Consider the following 12,718-nt stretch of genomic DNA (forward strand, 5'->3'; position numbering starts at 1 on the left):
CGTCATCGTAGTCATCAGTCTCATTAATAAGCACTGATTTGACATGCCGACTAAGGGCGTGGTCTCTAGTGATCATGTTCAAAAACAATTGGAACCTTCTCTAAGTTCGCTTCAGGTCGCCGCTCCCTTTGAACGAAGCATACAGTGGAGGAAGGCATGCTTTATAAACCTGTTTAGAGACAAGACAGGTAGACACAAAATCTGAGGGAGGCAGGTTATGAAAGATGATCATTAGAATCTCAGGTGGTAGGTCACTTAGAACCGCCATTGGAAAACGTAAGTCGACTTGTTTCAGCTTATAGCTGTAGGAAGTGTACAGACTTGCCGGCTATGGGGGTTCTTCCATTTATTATTTAAAGGGCAAGGCTGATGGGAAGGACGCCTGGCCCTGCATGTTGCAGCACAGCCACACTACTGGCATCCGCCAATTGGGGTACCTCCATGTGGCTTAACTGTTCTCCTTTTCAAATCTGCCACCACTATTTTAGCATAGGACGTTCCCTATCTCTCCCCCTCACCCCATATAGATTCGTTACGATATACACACCGGTGGATTAGAACGAGACTTATAGGCACGACGTGTATTTAGATACACCAATATATAAATGCACCTAGAGCCAGTCTATCCAGATGCACTTATCCACTGTTAGGAGAGTCTCTTGCTTGTATTTTATTTGGTCTACCTTTTGTAGCACCTGCACCAGCCATTATAGATTTGTTTTGCTTCTGCAAGACTTTCCAGGTCATATGCATACAATGCATACCGTCTTGATAATTTTTTTGCTAACCAACTTCAGGTGATTTGGGTTGGTTACCCCTTTCTCGTTACTATGCATACATCTATATCCATGTGATCAAGAACAGTGCTCTCCCGTCTGTGGTATCAACTGGCGTACTGATCTACTCTGCAACAATTTGGGTCATGAATACTAAGTGACAAGAGCCCTCCTATCCACCGTAGCTTGGGAATATGGCTCACTAAGATGGTCACTGAGAAGACTGAGCTCTAATAGAGTTTTGGAGTCGCATACAAATGACTAGCAATTTCCAAACATTATACTGTATAGAGCTTTCTAACAATGGGTATTGTACGATATAATACTTAAGCCACGAGACATCAACTAAGGCTGAAAGGTAAAGGCGAATGGTCTATAACAACAGGAACAAAGACAACAGGAAATTAGAAGAGGATAATACAAACGCTGGGGAAATGATCTTGGTCTACTATATCTGCAAGAAACACCAGAACAGCTTCTTCCTCGGCGTATTGTCATGGAGAGTGTGAATGAAGAAAGGTTAGGTTATCAAGCGGTGGACAGTAGCCGCATGATTTTGTAAATGCATCTCATGGAGGAAGTCCTCAGAAGTATCTCCACAGAAGTTGCATTTGCGGTTGTCAAGATGTTTGCTTCGGAAATGCTGGAGAGTCAATTTGTATTGTGTCCACTCCTGAGTGTGATGGTTGTCAGGAAGGCTGCTGTTCCCAAAACATTGAAAGCACCTTCGCAGCTTTTTCACTGTCTGAATATGCTCCTCGGCCTTCTGAAAAAGAAGCTCTCAAGTGGAAGGTTGTTTACTCAGCTGGCTGCATTCATTAGAGTTACGCTTACCGCTAGGCCGCTGTTCATTGTTGAACGCATCACTTGGTGCCTTACGTTTGGGGCGCCCCCGTAAGGGACCTCCTTCGCGAATGGGATAATATTGTGAGACTGCCATTGTGGCCGCATTCCGACGCCCCCATTCTCCTTCGAGCGATGGAGATGTCGGCCATGAAAAGAGCTTTTTAATCAGGTGAATCCTTTCAGGTGGCATCTTATCCTTGGTCTGGAGAACTTCCTTGGCTTCCTTGTCATTGAGAGCTGTCCCAGAGAGTTGACGCTTGATGTCTATGACGGCCTGCTTCCTATCAAATTCCTCTCGAGTCTTTTTCCTGAGCGCCTGATACAGTCTGTTGTACGTGCTCAGGACTTTACGTCTTAGTCATTGTAACTTTGACAGCATCTGGCTGCTGGGGTTCTTCTGATATGCTATCTCCTGCTGGTCCCACTGGCTGACAGCAGCAAGGTATTCAGGATGCTCGCGAATGGATGCCCTTTGTTAGTCAGTTAGTTTTTGAGGTCGTCTCTTGTCTATCCACCAACTGATCCGTGTGATTGCGCGCATGAGGGTTGTGTTTGAATCTCGGCCATTCATGATATTCTGCATATCCGCGTCGATGTGACGGGGCAGATAGTGATTCAAAAACGTGCGAATATTAGCGTGTTTCATGATCAGATTCTGTTTAGCTTCGCTCACCGCGCCTGTCATTTCCAAAAGATTAGTTTCATGTTGTACTTTCAGTTCACGGTTCAGAACTGGTGCCATGGGTGCAAACCCACCACTTTTATTAAGCATCTTTCCACCTCCATATCGAAAGCGATGTGCAAAGAAAGAATGAAGCCAGCCATGAATTTCCCCAAGGCTCTTAAGTCTTCCAGACATCATAGATTCGTTCATCGGCTTAGTCCATTGGATGTCAACCTCCCCTTTAACAAGTCGGGTCATACAAAAGATATAATGCTCAGCGATATTGGATTTCAGCGGCAATTCCAATTGCTGTCGACCATCCTTGACCAGGAGCCTTCTGAGGTCTTCCATTGACTTTAAATTTGGGGCCTCAAAAGCGTCGAGCCAAAAGAGAATCCCAAATAGAAAGACGTGCGGACTGAATATCAACAAAGGATCATCGATGATCTCGGGTAACGGAAAGTTGTTGCTAGGCAAAGTCAGTCAGTAAGCCAGCACCATGTTTCCTATCTGGTTTGGTTATCATATCACACGTACTGTTGAGAGATGCCTAAAAACTTCTTCACATGTTTTGACCGGATCTCTACTAGAGGAATTGGAGGACCTCCAAGGGGATCTTGCTGGATAGAAAACTGTAGGTGCTTGAACTGTAGCAACAGAAGCGCCTGTAGGCAATTTACTGTGTATATTCCCAGCATAGTGAAAAGGCATATTTGGATGCGCTTAAAGCCCACATGAAATCGCTTCTCTTGAGAACGCAGAGTTGTCTTGTTGAACTCCGTCAAGTCTTGAACATAGACTGGAGTCTTTTCTTTTTCATCTGTATCCAGCTCCCATTTGTCAATGAGCCTTTGAAGGCCCTTTGCATTCATAAGCACCTACACGAGATTGAAATTAGGGGTCGACGTACAGCATTGATCTCTTCGCAATAATCATTGCTGATACTCTGCCTGGTAATACGGTGGTAGTAGCCCTGGAAACTCTTCCATTCTGTATAGAGCGCGCTTGCTTTCTTAAGACCCTTCAAACGTCGACCATTAATCCCCCATTGGAGCTTGCCACAATAATTGAAGAACTGATGGACGTCGTTAGGGGTAATCTGGCGAAGAGCATCGCTCGGGTCGTTCCATTTCTGGGGGGAATTCGGCTCTGCTGCTTTAACACGGCAGTATCTAATGGTTGTTAGTAGGAACAATGAACGGGACTGGACCTGTATACTTACTTGTGCCAACGCTTCTCGATATGTTCCCCCTTTGCTTTGTTTTAAGGCCTCTCCCATAATCCAGTGGGACATCAGCCAAGTCTTCATCTGTATCATCATCTGGATCATCGCTGAAATCTGGCAGATCGACCTGAGCCTGCGAGGGACGGGCTTTATTTTGAGCACGAGGCAGAGACCGACCACCATTAACAGCAGCTGGTTTAGGCGAGTCCGGTACAGTCACATCTGTTAACACCGAGCTGCTGTCTGTCTCGCTCTCCCCTGAGCTGAGTCGAAATGACTCTCCTGAACTGTCACTACCCCCTTCAGAGGGCTGTTTGGTAGGGCGTGTGGGACGAGAACGTCGACCCATAGGGCTGAAGATATCCTTTGATGTCGTGTGATGTGGGTTTATCTTGCCGACGAAAGAACAAGAGAGGAAGAGGAAGTTGTTTGACAGATGATGACTGGGAGCCAGCTGGGTTGCCTGCGATCTATATCTGGCTGATTACGTAACCAGGAAGATGCGACTATCACAGTCACAGTAGGTGGCATAGGGCCGTGGACGACGAAATCCGTACAGAAATGCAAGTCAACAAGGAGAGTGACATGTTTTCCATTTTCCAGAGAGAAAATGACCCCGAATCAATTGACATGGAGGTGAGTCGTTAGCTGTTAGGGCATAAGACGATCACTTGCACGATGTGTGGGAGATTGATACGGTATGGTAAGTGGCTTGTACCAGGATCACAGCATAGCAGACGGAGTTGTGTGGGTGTAGGCGGGACGGTGCGTGTCCCGATCGGCCTGTGCCAGGGCGGCCGAAATAGGCCGCAACTGAGGCCAAAAACGGCAGCCGCAGCACATATTGCAATTGTTATCTAGGTTAATTATAGTAGGTCTTTTATCTTGGTTAGGAAGCCTTGCAGCCTAGTATAGGTTCTTATAAGTATAATTAACCTCTATTAGTAAGGTAGTATTAGAGGTTTAATCCTAAGAGGGGACTTAACTAAGATTTAGATTATTAGATTACTTAATAGATTAACCCTTACTAATAACCACCCCTTAGGGCTGACTCCCTATTATAATAAGGTTAGGGGCCTATATATATATATTAAGTTTAAGTATATAATAGCCTAAGGCTAAAGGGCCTGTGTTACTAGCTACCCTTAGAACCTAGTAATAAGGCTAAGGCCCTAGGATATACTCTAAGCAAGGGAGAGATAACTATTAGAGGTTATAATAAGACTTAAAGATATATATATATAGGAGCTAGGCATAATTAACTATAGAGGTTAATTATAGTAGGCCTTTTATCTTAATTAGGAAGCCTTATAGCCTAGTATAGGTTCTTATATACTTATTATTACTACTTTAATTTATACTTACTAGATCTATCTCTTCTAAGGTAATATTTAATTATAAACCCTTTATATATATTAAAATCTAAACTACTAAACTAATCTATATAAATTATCCTTCTTATATACTTACATATAATATATATATATATAAGTAATTCTTATTATAGTCTTTTAAATTATTATCTTCTTTATTCTTATTAGTAGTTATATTATCCTATCTTTATTAACTAATCTATCTACTTATAAGATTAGCTATGAGAGTCTGATATTAACTAGTAAAATTAGTATAAAGGAAGTAAATAACTATATATTACCTAAGTAAGGAGAACTAATTACTAAGTTATAGAATACTTAGTAACTAGTAGAGATAATTATAGTATATGTTATATAACCTAGTATATATAGTAGTCTTATAGTCTGCTATAGCCCTTAAAACTACTCCTATAGAGTATATTATATATCTATATACCTAATTGCTTATTCCCTAGCTCTAAAAGCCATCCTTATCCTCCCCCTACTATAAAGGGCCCTATTATTCTATAGATTTAGTATTTCTTATTCTACTAGATAGGATAGATAGGCCTAGAGAGATTAAGATAATTATAGAATCACTAGGCTAGTATAAGTTAAATATATTTATTTCCCTTTATTATATATATATATATATATTCATAAATGAAATGTCTCCCTAGATCTAGATGACCCTACTATATATATATTTATTAACTAAAGGTCTACCTACATCTGAATGACCTTAATATATATAGTTTAGACCTGTCAAAGCTAAATCACCTAGTCTAGATACACCATCCAGGGACCTATCAAAGCCGAATCACTAGGCTGAGCCATACTGAATCAACTAGTCTAGATAGCCCACGCAGGGATCTATCAAAGCTGAATCATCTAGTTGAGATAGCCCACGCTGGGATCTATCAAAGCTGAATCACCTAGTTGAGATAGCCCACGCAGGGATCTATCGAAGCTGAATCATCTAGTTGAGATAGCGCATGCAGGGACCTATTGCAGCTGAATCACCTAGTTAAGATAGCCCACGCTGGGACCTATTAAGGCCGAATCACCTAGTTGAGATAGCCCATGCAGGGACCTATTGAACCTGAATCATCTAGTTAAGATAGCCCACGCAGGGACCTATCAAAGCCGAATCACTAGGCTGAGCCATACTGAATCAACTAGTCTAGATAGCCCACGCAGGGACCTATCGAAGCTGAATCATCTAGTTGAGATAGCCCATGCAGGGACCTATTGCAGCCGAATCAACTAGTCTAGATAGCCCACGCAGGGACCTATTGCAGCCGAATCACCTAGTTAAGATAGCCCACGCTGGGATCTATCGAAGCTGAATCATCTAGTTGAGATAGCCCATGCAGGGACCTATTGCAGCTGAATCACCTAGTTAAGATAGCCCACGCTGGGACCTATTAAAGCCGAATCACCTAGTTGAGATAGCCCATGCAGGGACCTATTGAACCTGAATCATCTAGTTAAGATAGCCCACGCAGGGACCTATCAAAGCCGAATCACTAGGCTGAGCCATACCAAATCAACTAGTCTAGATAGCCCACGCAGGGAGCTATCGAAGCCGAATCACCTAGTTGAGATAGCCCACACAGGGACCTATTGAAGCTGAATCATCTAGTCTAGGTAGCCTGCTTATAGGCCTCTCCCTACTATACTACTAAGTCTAGATCTACTCTCTAAATGAAATCCATGAAACATTAACTTCTATAAATTTTTAAAAATTCTAGGCTTCATATTACTAAGTATGCTATATATCATTCTTCTAGTTAAAATTAGGCCAGTTCACTAAAAATAATGGTGATTAGTCAGCAGGTAATAAATTTCAACAAGTCTTTTAAGGATTTTTAAAAAATCAGGAATCATGCTTATATAATCAGACTATTATCATTCTATAGCTAAAAGTCCCTACTATTTACTAAAAATATTAATTATTAGTCATCTTGTACTAGGCTCTTCATAAATACTAGAAATTATTTTTCTCATAACTTCTGCCTGAATTCTAAGGCCCTACTAGGCTATTAGATGCCTCAGGCACTAATCCAGGCTAGGTGGTGGCCTAAAAGGGTATAGACTTCCCGCAGATAATCATCTTGGCACACCCCAACAAAAAATTTCGACCTGGCACCTACCCCCCTAGTTTAACCACCTTGCTAGCGAATAATCAAGGATTTGATATTAGAATATAATAATTTAGCTAATTAGATTCATAAAGCATTTTAAACCATTCAAAAATATCAAGAATTGACTAAGATATGGGCCATTGCTGTGGAGTCCGCCAAGGCAGGATGATCAGGACCGTGGAATCCGGACTGGACGGGGAATGGACGTGGAAACTGCGGTCACCAGGCCCTGCGGTCGGCCCTATTTAGTATGGGAACCGTGGAGTCCGCGCACAACACCACTAGTAGGGTCACCCTGTATGGTGCCTCACTAACTACCTCTCTCCCTGCCATGCTGCCTGCTGGGCATGGGGCCTCTCTGGCTGCCTCTCTTGCTACCATGCTACCTGCCTGGCATGGGGCCTCTCTGACTACCTCTCTCCCTACCTCTCTCCCTGCCTTGCTGCCTGCCTTGCTGCCTGCCTTGCTGCCTGCCTTGCTGCCTGCCTTGCTGCCTGCCTTACTGCCTGCCTTGCTGCCTGCCTCGCTGCCTGCCTTGCTGCCTGCCTTGCTGCCTGCCTCGCTGCCTGCCTTGCTGCCTGCCTCACATGGGGCCTCTGAGGCTGCCTCACCAGGCACTGGGCTTCTACTAACCCTGGCTGGATCCACCTCCGGCTCTGCCTAATTGGGATCACACCCATCATATATCTGCTCCCTGGGATCTGAATCCTGGTAATACTGCTGCTGATACCCGTTCACCACTCCATCTAAATACTGATCTAATACGACCCGGCGGCACCTAATGCCTTCGACCACCCCTATATACTCAGCAACCCGCTCCTGGTCCTCAGGGGCGACGCCCTTCATCCATGGAGCTGGGGCTTCCCACCTAGCTGGCTGGATAATGATTGCCTCACTGCGCTGTCCATCTCGCCTAGCCCGGCCACTCTCCTGCGCGTAATCCAGTAACGTCCGGGGGTCCTAATATAGATGATGCTGTGGATATTAGGGATGTCCACCCCCATGCCCAATGCGCTGGTGGCGGCAATCACAGGGCTGGCCCCTATGAACCGCGCCAGCACCCTGGCCTTGTCCAACTGCTTGCTGTAATATGCCTTATACCTAAGCACCCGCGCCATGGCCGTCACCTGCCCAATGATATTTACATATATAATCACCTTCCCCCAGCAGCCCATTGGATGCAGTCCTGAATGAATGCTACCACCGCCTCACTCTTAATCCATTGATATGGGCCCTGGCCCACCCCAGTCATGTCTGGCCGCCACACCTGGTATGCCATGTTCGGCCGGCTGGTCCGGGCCCAGTATATGGTCACGGCGGCCCGGTCATACTTCATCCACCAGCATAATTCAGCCTCCATGCTCGGGGGCAACGTGGCGGTTAACCATACCATCTAGGTGTGGGCCTGGACTAACCGGCCCAGCTGAGCCATCTGGGGCCAGAAATTGTGTTGGGAATTCAACACCACATGGCATTCATTGATCACGATCTGGTCTAACCGCCGGGTCCACCGCAGCCGGTTCAAAAACATCTGGAAATCGGGGCTTACCGCGGATTCAGGCGTCACTAACATGATGGATGCAGCATTGGGGGGCCGCCGGCTCTCCCATGGCACACACGATATGCCGAGCTCCTGGCAGCGCCTGGTCATATCAGCCCGTAATGCAATGAGTGGCACCACAATGATGGTGGTGCCCCCGGGGGCGGTGAACACAGGCACCATGAATAGCATGCTCTTCCCCCCACCAGTGGGCATCACTGCCACCATGGGGCTCTCACCCCGCTGGATGGCCCGCATTGCTGGGTCCTGCACCCCCTGGAACCGCATGTCGGGCCGCCCAGTCATGCGCTGCGCGGCTGCCTCTAGATCCTTGGTGGCCAGCTGGTGGCGGCATTTCATGCGGCTGACCTCGGCCTCATCCTCCCACGGGGCCTGTTTGCGCTTGCCTAATATGGATGGGTGGCCCGGGGCGCTAAACCCTAAAAACTAATGCTAATCAGTGCTGGATAACTGGAACATCTCCTGCTGGTGGGCTGTGCTGCCGGCCTATTCCTGCATGACACGGCCATATACCATGCCGGCAATGTATGATGAATGGGCGGCCTGTAAATCAGTAATATGGCCTATCCACTGCTTAATATCCATGCCCTCCTTAGCATCAGCATCCATGGCAGCTGGGGCTGGCTTGGCCTCCTGGATATTATGGGGAACGCGGTGGATGGCCGCAAAAATTGGCGGCTGATGCCAATGGCGATGTCCTGGTATGCGGTGATATGGATGGCGGTGCCTAGCCGGGTGCGGGTTTCCTGTTTCAACGCCTCCTGGAACCGCTCAGACGACCATTCGCGGCCAGTACCGGGGTCGGGGCCCCATAACCATGCCTGCATGGCCTGGTTCCCCTGCGTGGGCTGGCTCCCCTGCATGGCCTGGCTCCCCTGTGTGGGCTGGCTCCCCTGCGCGGCGTCACTTCCCTGCGCGGCCCAGCTTCCCTGCATGGCGTGACTTCCCTGCTCGGTGTGACTTCCCTGCGCTGCCTGACTTCCCTGCGCCGCCTGCGCCGCCTGCGCTGCCTGCGCTGCCTGCCATACAGCCAACTAATTAATGAATAGCATCACCAGCCACATATACCATACCACCAACTCCCCTACCTCCCGCGGCACATATCAATGGATGATCTTCACATCATTGCTAGCGTGGAACCCCTTATGATATGCTGTCACAAATGTCACCATGCCATCCTCAATATATATATTCCGCTGTTAACTGTTCGCCGTGTTGCAATGCTGAATGCTTAACAGCTCTGGGGCCCGCGCCGGCTGCCCTGTGGTGATATGCACCAGAATGGCTAATTTCTCCTTGAACTGGGCCACGCGCTGCTAGTACTGCTGGATGGCACTGTGGTGGAATTGGCCCCCTGCAGGAAATGCCGCTGCATGGCTGGCTTGGCCTGCAGCTGGTTGATCATCCAGTGGGTCCCATCCACCAGCCACCGGGTCTGTGTGTCCTGCACAAAGTTCCACCCAGCCTGGCTCTGGCTGGGATTGTCATATAATGCTGTCCATGGAATGGGGGTATATGCGCATGATCTTGCATGCATAACTGGCCTAGTATCTCCCACGCCGCAGTGACTAACCCATGGATGAACCCCTGAAAATCCCCCATGGTGAATGCCATCTGCTGGTATAACAGCTGGTCCTCCCCCATCCATGTCACATGGCCGGGCGCGGTATGATTATAATGGACCTTTAATCCATATGTGTGCTAGTCTAGCAATGTTTCCATGGGGCTGTGTGTCCCATGGATCATAAACTGGTGCATTATCCATGTCACCTGCTCCTGGAATGGTCGGCGGCTCTGGTGAATGTTGACCATGGGCAATGGGTCATCGCTATGGATGGATGATGGGGGTGATGATGGTGGTGATGATGGGGGTCATCACTGCTATATCCCTTATTAATCTCCCCAAGTTGATCATCTGCGCTAGCTAGCACCCATTCAGCACTCTGGTCCTTTTGTATCCAGGTCTGAATGATCTGCCATGGATTGGGGTCCATCTATAATGCTTTCTGGACTACCATGAATCAGGCCACCTTGATCATGTGGGATAATATTAGGGGGTAGCTCTCAGGGTCCCGCCAGCCAGCCTCACCCTGACCAAGCACCGCCATGGCGCATACTAATGCACTCTTATATTCATGACTGTGATGGCGCTGGTTGAGCAGCTTAATGCAAAATTCTAAGCATGCTTTTTCTATAGCAGTCATCACCTATACCTCTAGGTCCTCTGGGTCCTCTAGGTCCTCCCAGTCCTCCTGGTCCCCTGGAACTGCGGCCTGGCTAGTGAGCTGCCACAGCTGCCGCCATTTCTGGCGCTGCCGCACGGTCATCCTGTATTTCGGGCTAGTCTAGTCGTGCGGCGCCTGCGTGCGGGCAATGAATGCTAATATCTGCTGCTATGGATGGACATGCTTCTGGATTGTGGCCTCATCCATGTATGCCAGCAGCGGCCAGTATGGTGTCTGCCCCTTTTCAGACTGGACTGCTTCCACCTGGATCACCTAGCCGCAGTGCTGGACTGTCTGCTGGCTCTTACAGGCAACCTGCTCTATTATACACCAGATCACCTGCACGCGCTGCTCAGTGGCATCCTGAGGATCTTCCTCCAGGGCCGCCACGCAGGCAAGTAGGTTGTGCGCCTGGATACCCTGCAGATAGTTGGCCTACCAAGTCATCCGCAGCCAGGGATTCGCGTCAGTCAACTGGCTTGCCTGGATGGCCTGATCGGCCTGAGTGCGGGCCTGCGCCTGCTCCCACGCCTGCACCACCTCATCCACCACTATCTGGACGGCATTAGTTGGTGGTGGTGGATGGCAGTCATTTAGCTGGCGAACACATATATAATGGGACCCTTTTTAGGATGGGAAAAACCGCTGGCAGGTCACTACCTGATATCCCTGCTGGATTGCATTTTGCACTTGCTCCTGCTCCCAGTGACTTGGACGACCTCCCTTATATGGGACTTTCCACCCATGATGCTCACGCCAATGGCGTTTCATCTTATTAATTGATCGGGTGATATATTGACAATGAGTGAAGTCTCGCTGGCATAATAACCCATCATGATATTCATCCACGTGGGGAATTGACTGGCTGATCTAACTAGGCTATTGAATAGCTTGGGGGTCATGCTCTACTCCTGTCCATGTCTGGATGACCTGGTGGATGTGCTTTGCAGTGGCCTGGGGTAATTGATGGGCTTTCCCCTGGAGATGACTTTCTACCTCTGCTGGCCACACCCCATGGCGGCAGGTCTGGCAGATAATGATTAGTGGCTGGTTAAGCTGGATGAATAACTGCTAGTCCATTCTTAATGGATGGTTTAGATGAATATAATACTATTAAAGTAAATATCTAAATGATGATGGGATTTAAAAGATGATGGGATTCAACCCCTGAATATTCTGTTTGTGCGCTTTGCTTTTTCTCTGCGGGAACTCAAACCACATCAAATCCTTGATCTAATATGTCCTTACCACGCCTGTAAATCATTAATTTTGATACTGAAATTTGATTGCATTAATTGGAACTAGTATATCAGTGAGCTGGCTAAATTTAATCTCCCTCTAACCTTACCTGAAGCCATGGTGGTGATTATTGGTAGTGCTTTTTAGATCCACGCTGCTCAGCGGGAACTTAAACCACGCCTAAATCCTAGGATTAAATGCCCTCACCACGCCTGCAAATCATCAGTTTTAATACTGAAATTTGGCTGCATAAAAAAAAACTAGTATATTAGTAAGCTGGCAAAATTTAAAATGCCTGCAACCTGACCTGGAGCTATAGTGTTGATTATAGGTAGTGCTTTTTGGATTCATGCTGCTCAGTGGGAACTTAGACCACATTAAAATTCCACATATAAACCACACCCTCACTACATCCGCAAATCATCGAATTCCACATTGAAATTTGGTCAGATTATGCTGAATTAGCTAGCCAGTAAGCTATCTGAATTTGAAATGCATATGACTCTGTCTGGCGCCACGACCCTACCTCTCAGTTCAGAAGTCGGACCCTTCTCCGCCAAGCCAGCCGCTATCCCGCTTCGGGCCAAACCCGAACTCGGACTCTAGTAGGGTCCTCCGCCCCTTGTGGGATAGGCTATGATACCTTAGAAAATATATAGGAACCTATTAAGAACCTAATAGGC

At 47.3% G+C, this 12,718-nt stretch overlaps 3 protein-coding genes across 3 annotated transcripts; all 3 read right to left on the reverse strand.

Annotated features, from left to right (window-relative positions):
- Positions 1 to 1,296: 1,296 nt before the first annotated feature.
- Positions 1,297 to 3,860, reverse strand: P174DRAFT_457098 (uncharacterized protein; the record flags this gene model as incomplete). The annotated part of the gene is made up of 9 exons (XM_024829501.1): positions 1,297 to 1,556; positions 1,578 to 1,975; positions 1,997 to 2,092; positions 2,138 to 2,300; positions 2,547 to 2,755; positions 2,824 to 3,146; positions 3,197 to 3,458; positions 3,509 to 3,537; positions 3,579 to 3,860. 9 exons carry the CDS (start codon positions 3,858 to 3,860, stop codon positions 1,297 to 1,299), a joined length of 2,022 nt encoding a protein of 673 aa, XP_024684887.1.
- Positions 3,861 to 7,670: 3,810 nt separating this feature from the next.
- P174DRAFT_509562 (uncharacterized protein) lies at positions 7,671 to 8,638 on the reverse strand (the record flags this gene model as incomplete). The annotated part of the gene is made up of 3 exons (XM_024831577.1): positions 8,212 to 8,638; positions 8,009 to 8,167; positions 7,671 to 7,970 (listed from the first exon to the last, which is right to left on the reverse strand). Exons 1-3 carry the CDS (start codon positions 8,401 to 8,403, stop codon positions 7,671 to 7,673), a joined length of 651 nt encoding a protein of 216 aa, XP_024684888.1. The 5' UTR covers positions 8,404 to 8,638.
- Positions 8,269 to 8,766, reverse strand: P174DRAFT_509563 (uncharacterized protein; the record flags this gene model as incomplete). The annotated part of the gene is made up of 1 exon (XM_024831578.1): positions 8,269 to 8,766. One exon carries the CDS (start codon positions 8,764 to 8,766, stop codon positions 8,404 to 8,406), a length of 363 nt encoding a protein of 120 aa, XP_024684889.1. The 3' UTR covers positions 8,269 to 8,403.
- Between the last annotated feature and the right edge of the window lie 3,952 nt (positions 8,767 to 12,718).

The sequence above is a fragment of the Aspergillus novofumigatus genome (assembly GCF_002847465.1).
Source record: "Aspergillus novofumigatus IBT 16806 chromosome Unknown P174scaffold_2, whole genome shotgun sequence".
Lineage (NCBI taxonomy): Eukaryota > Fungi > Ascomycota > Eurotiomycetes > Eurotiales > Aspergillaceae > Aspergillus > Aspergillus novofumigatus.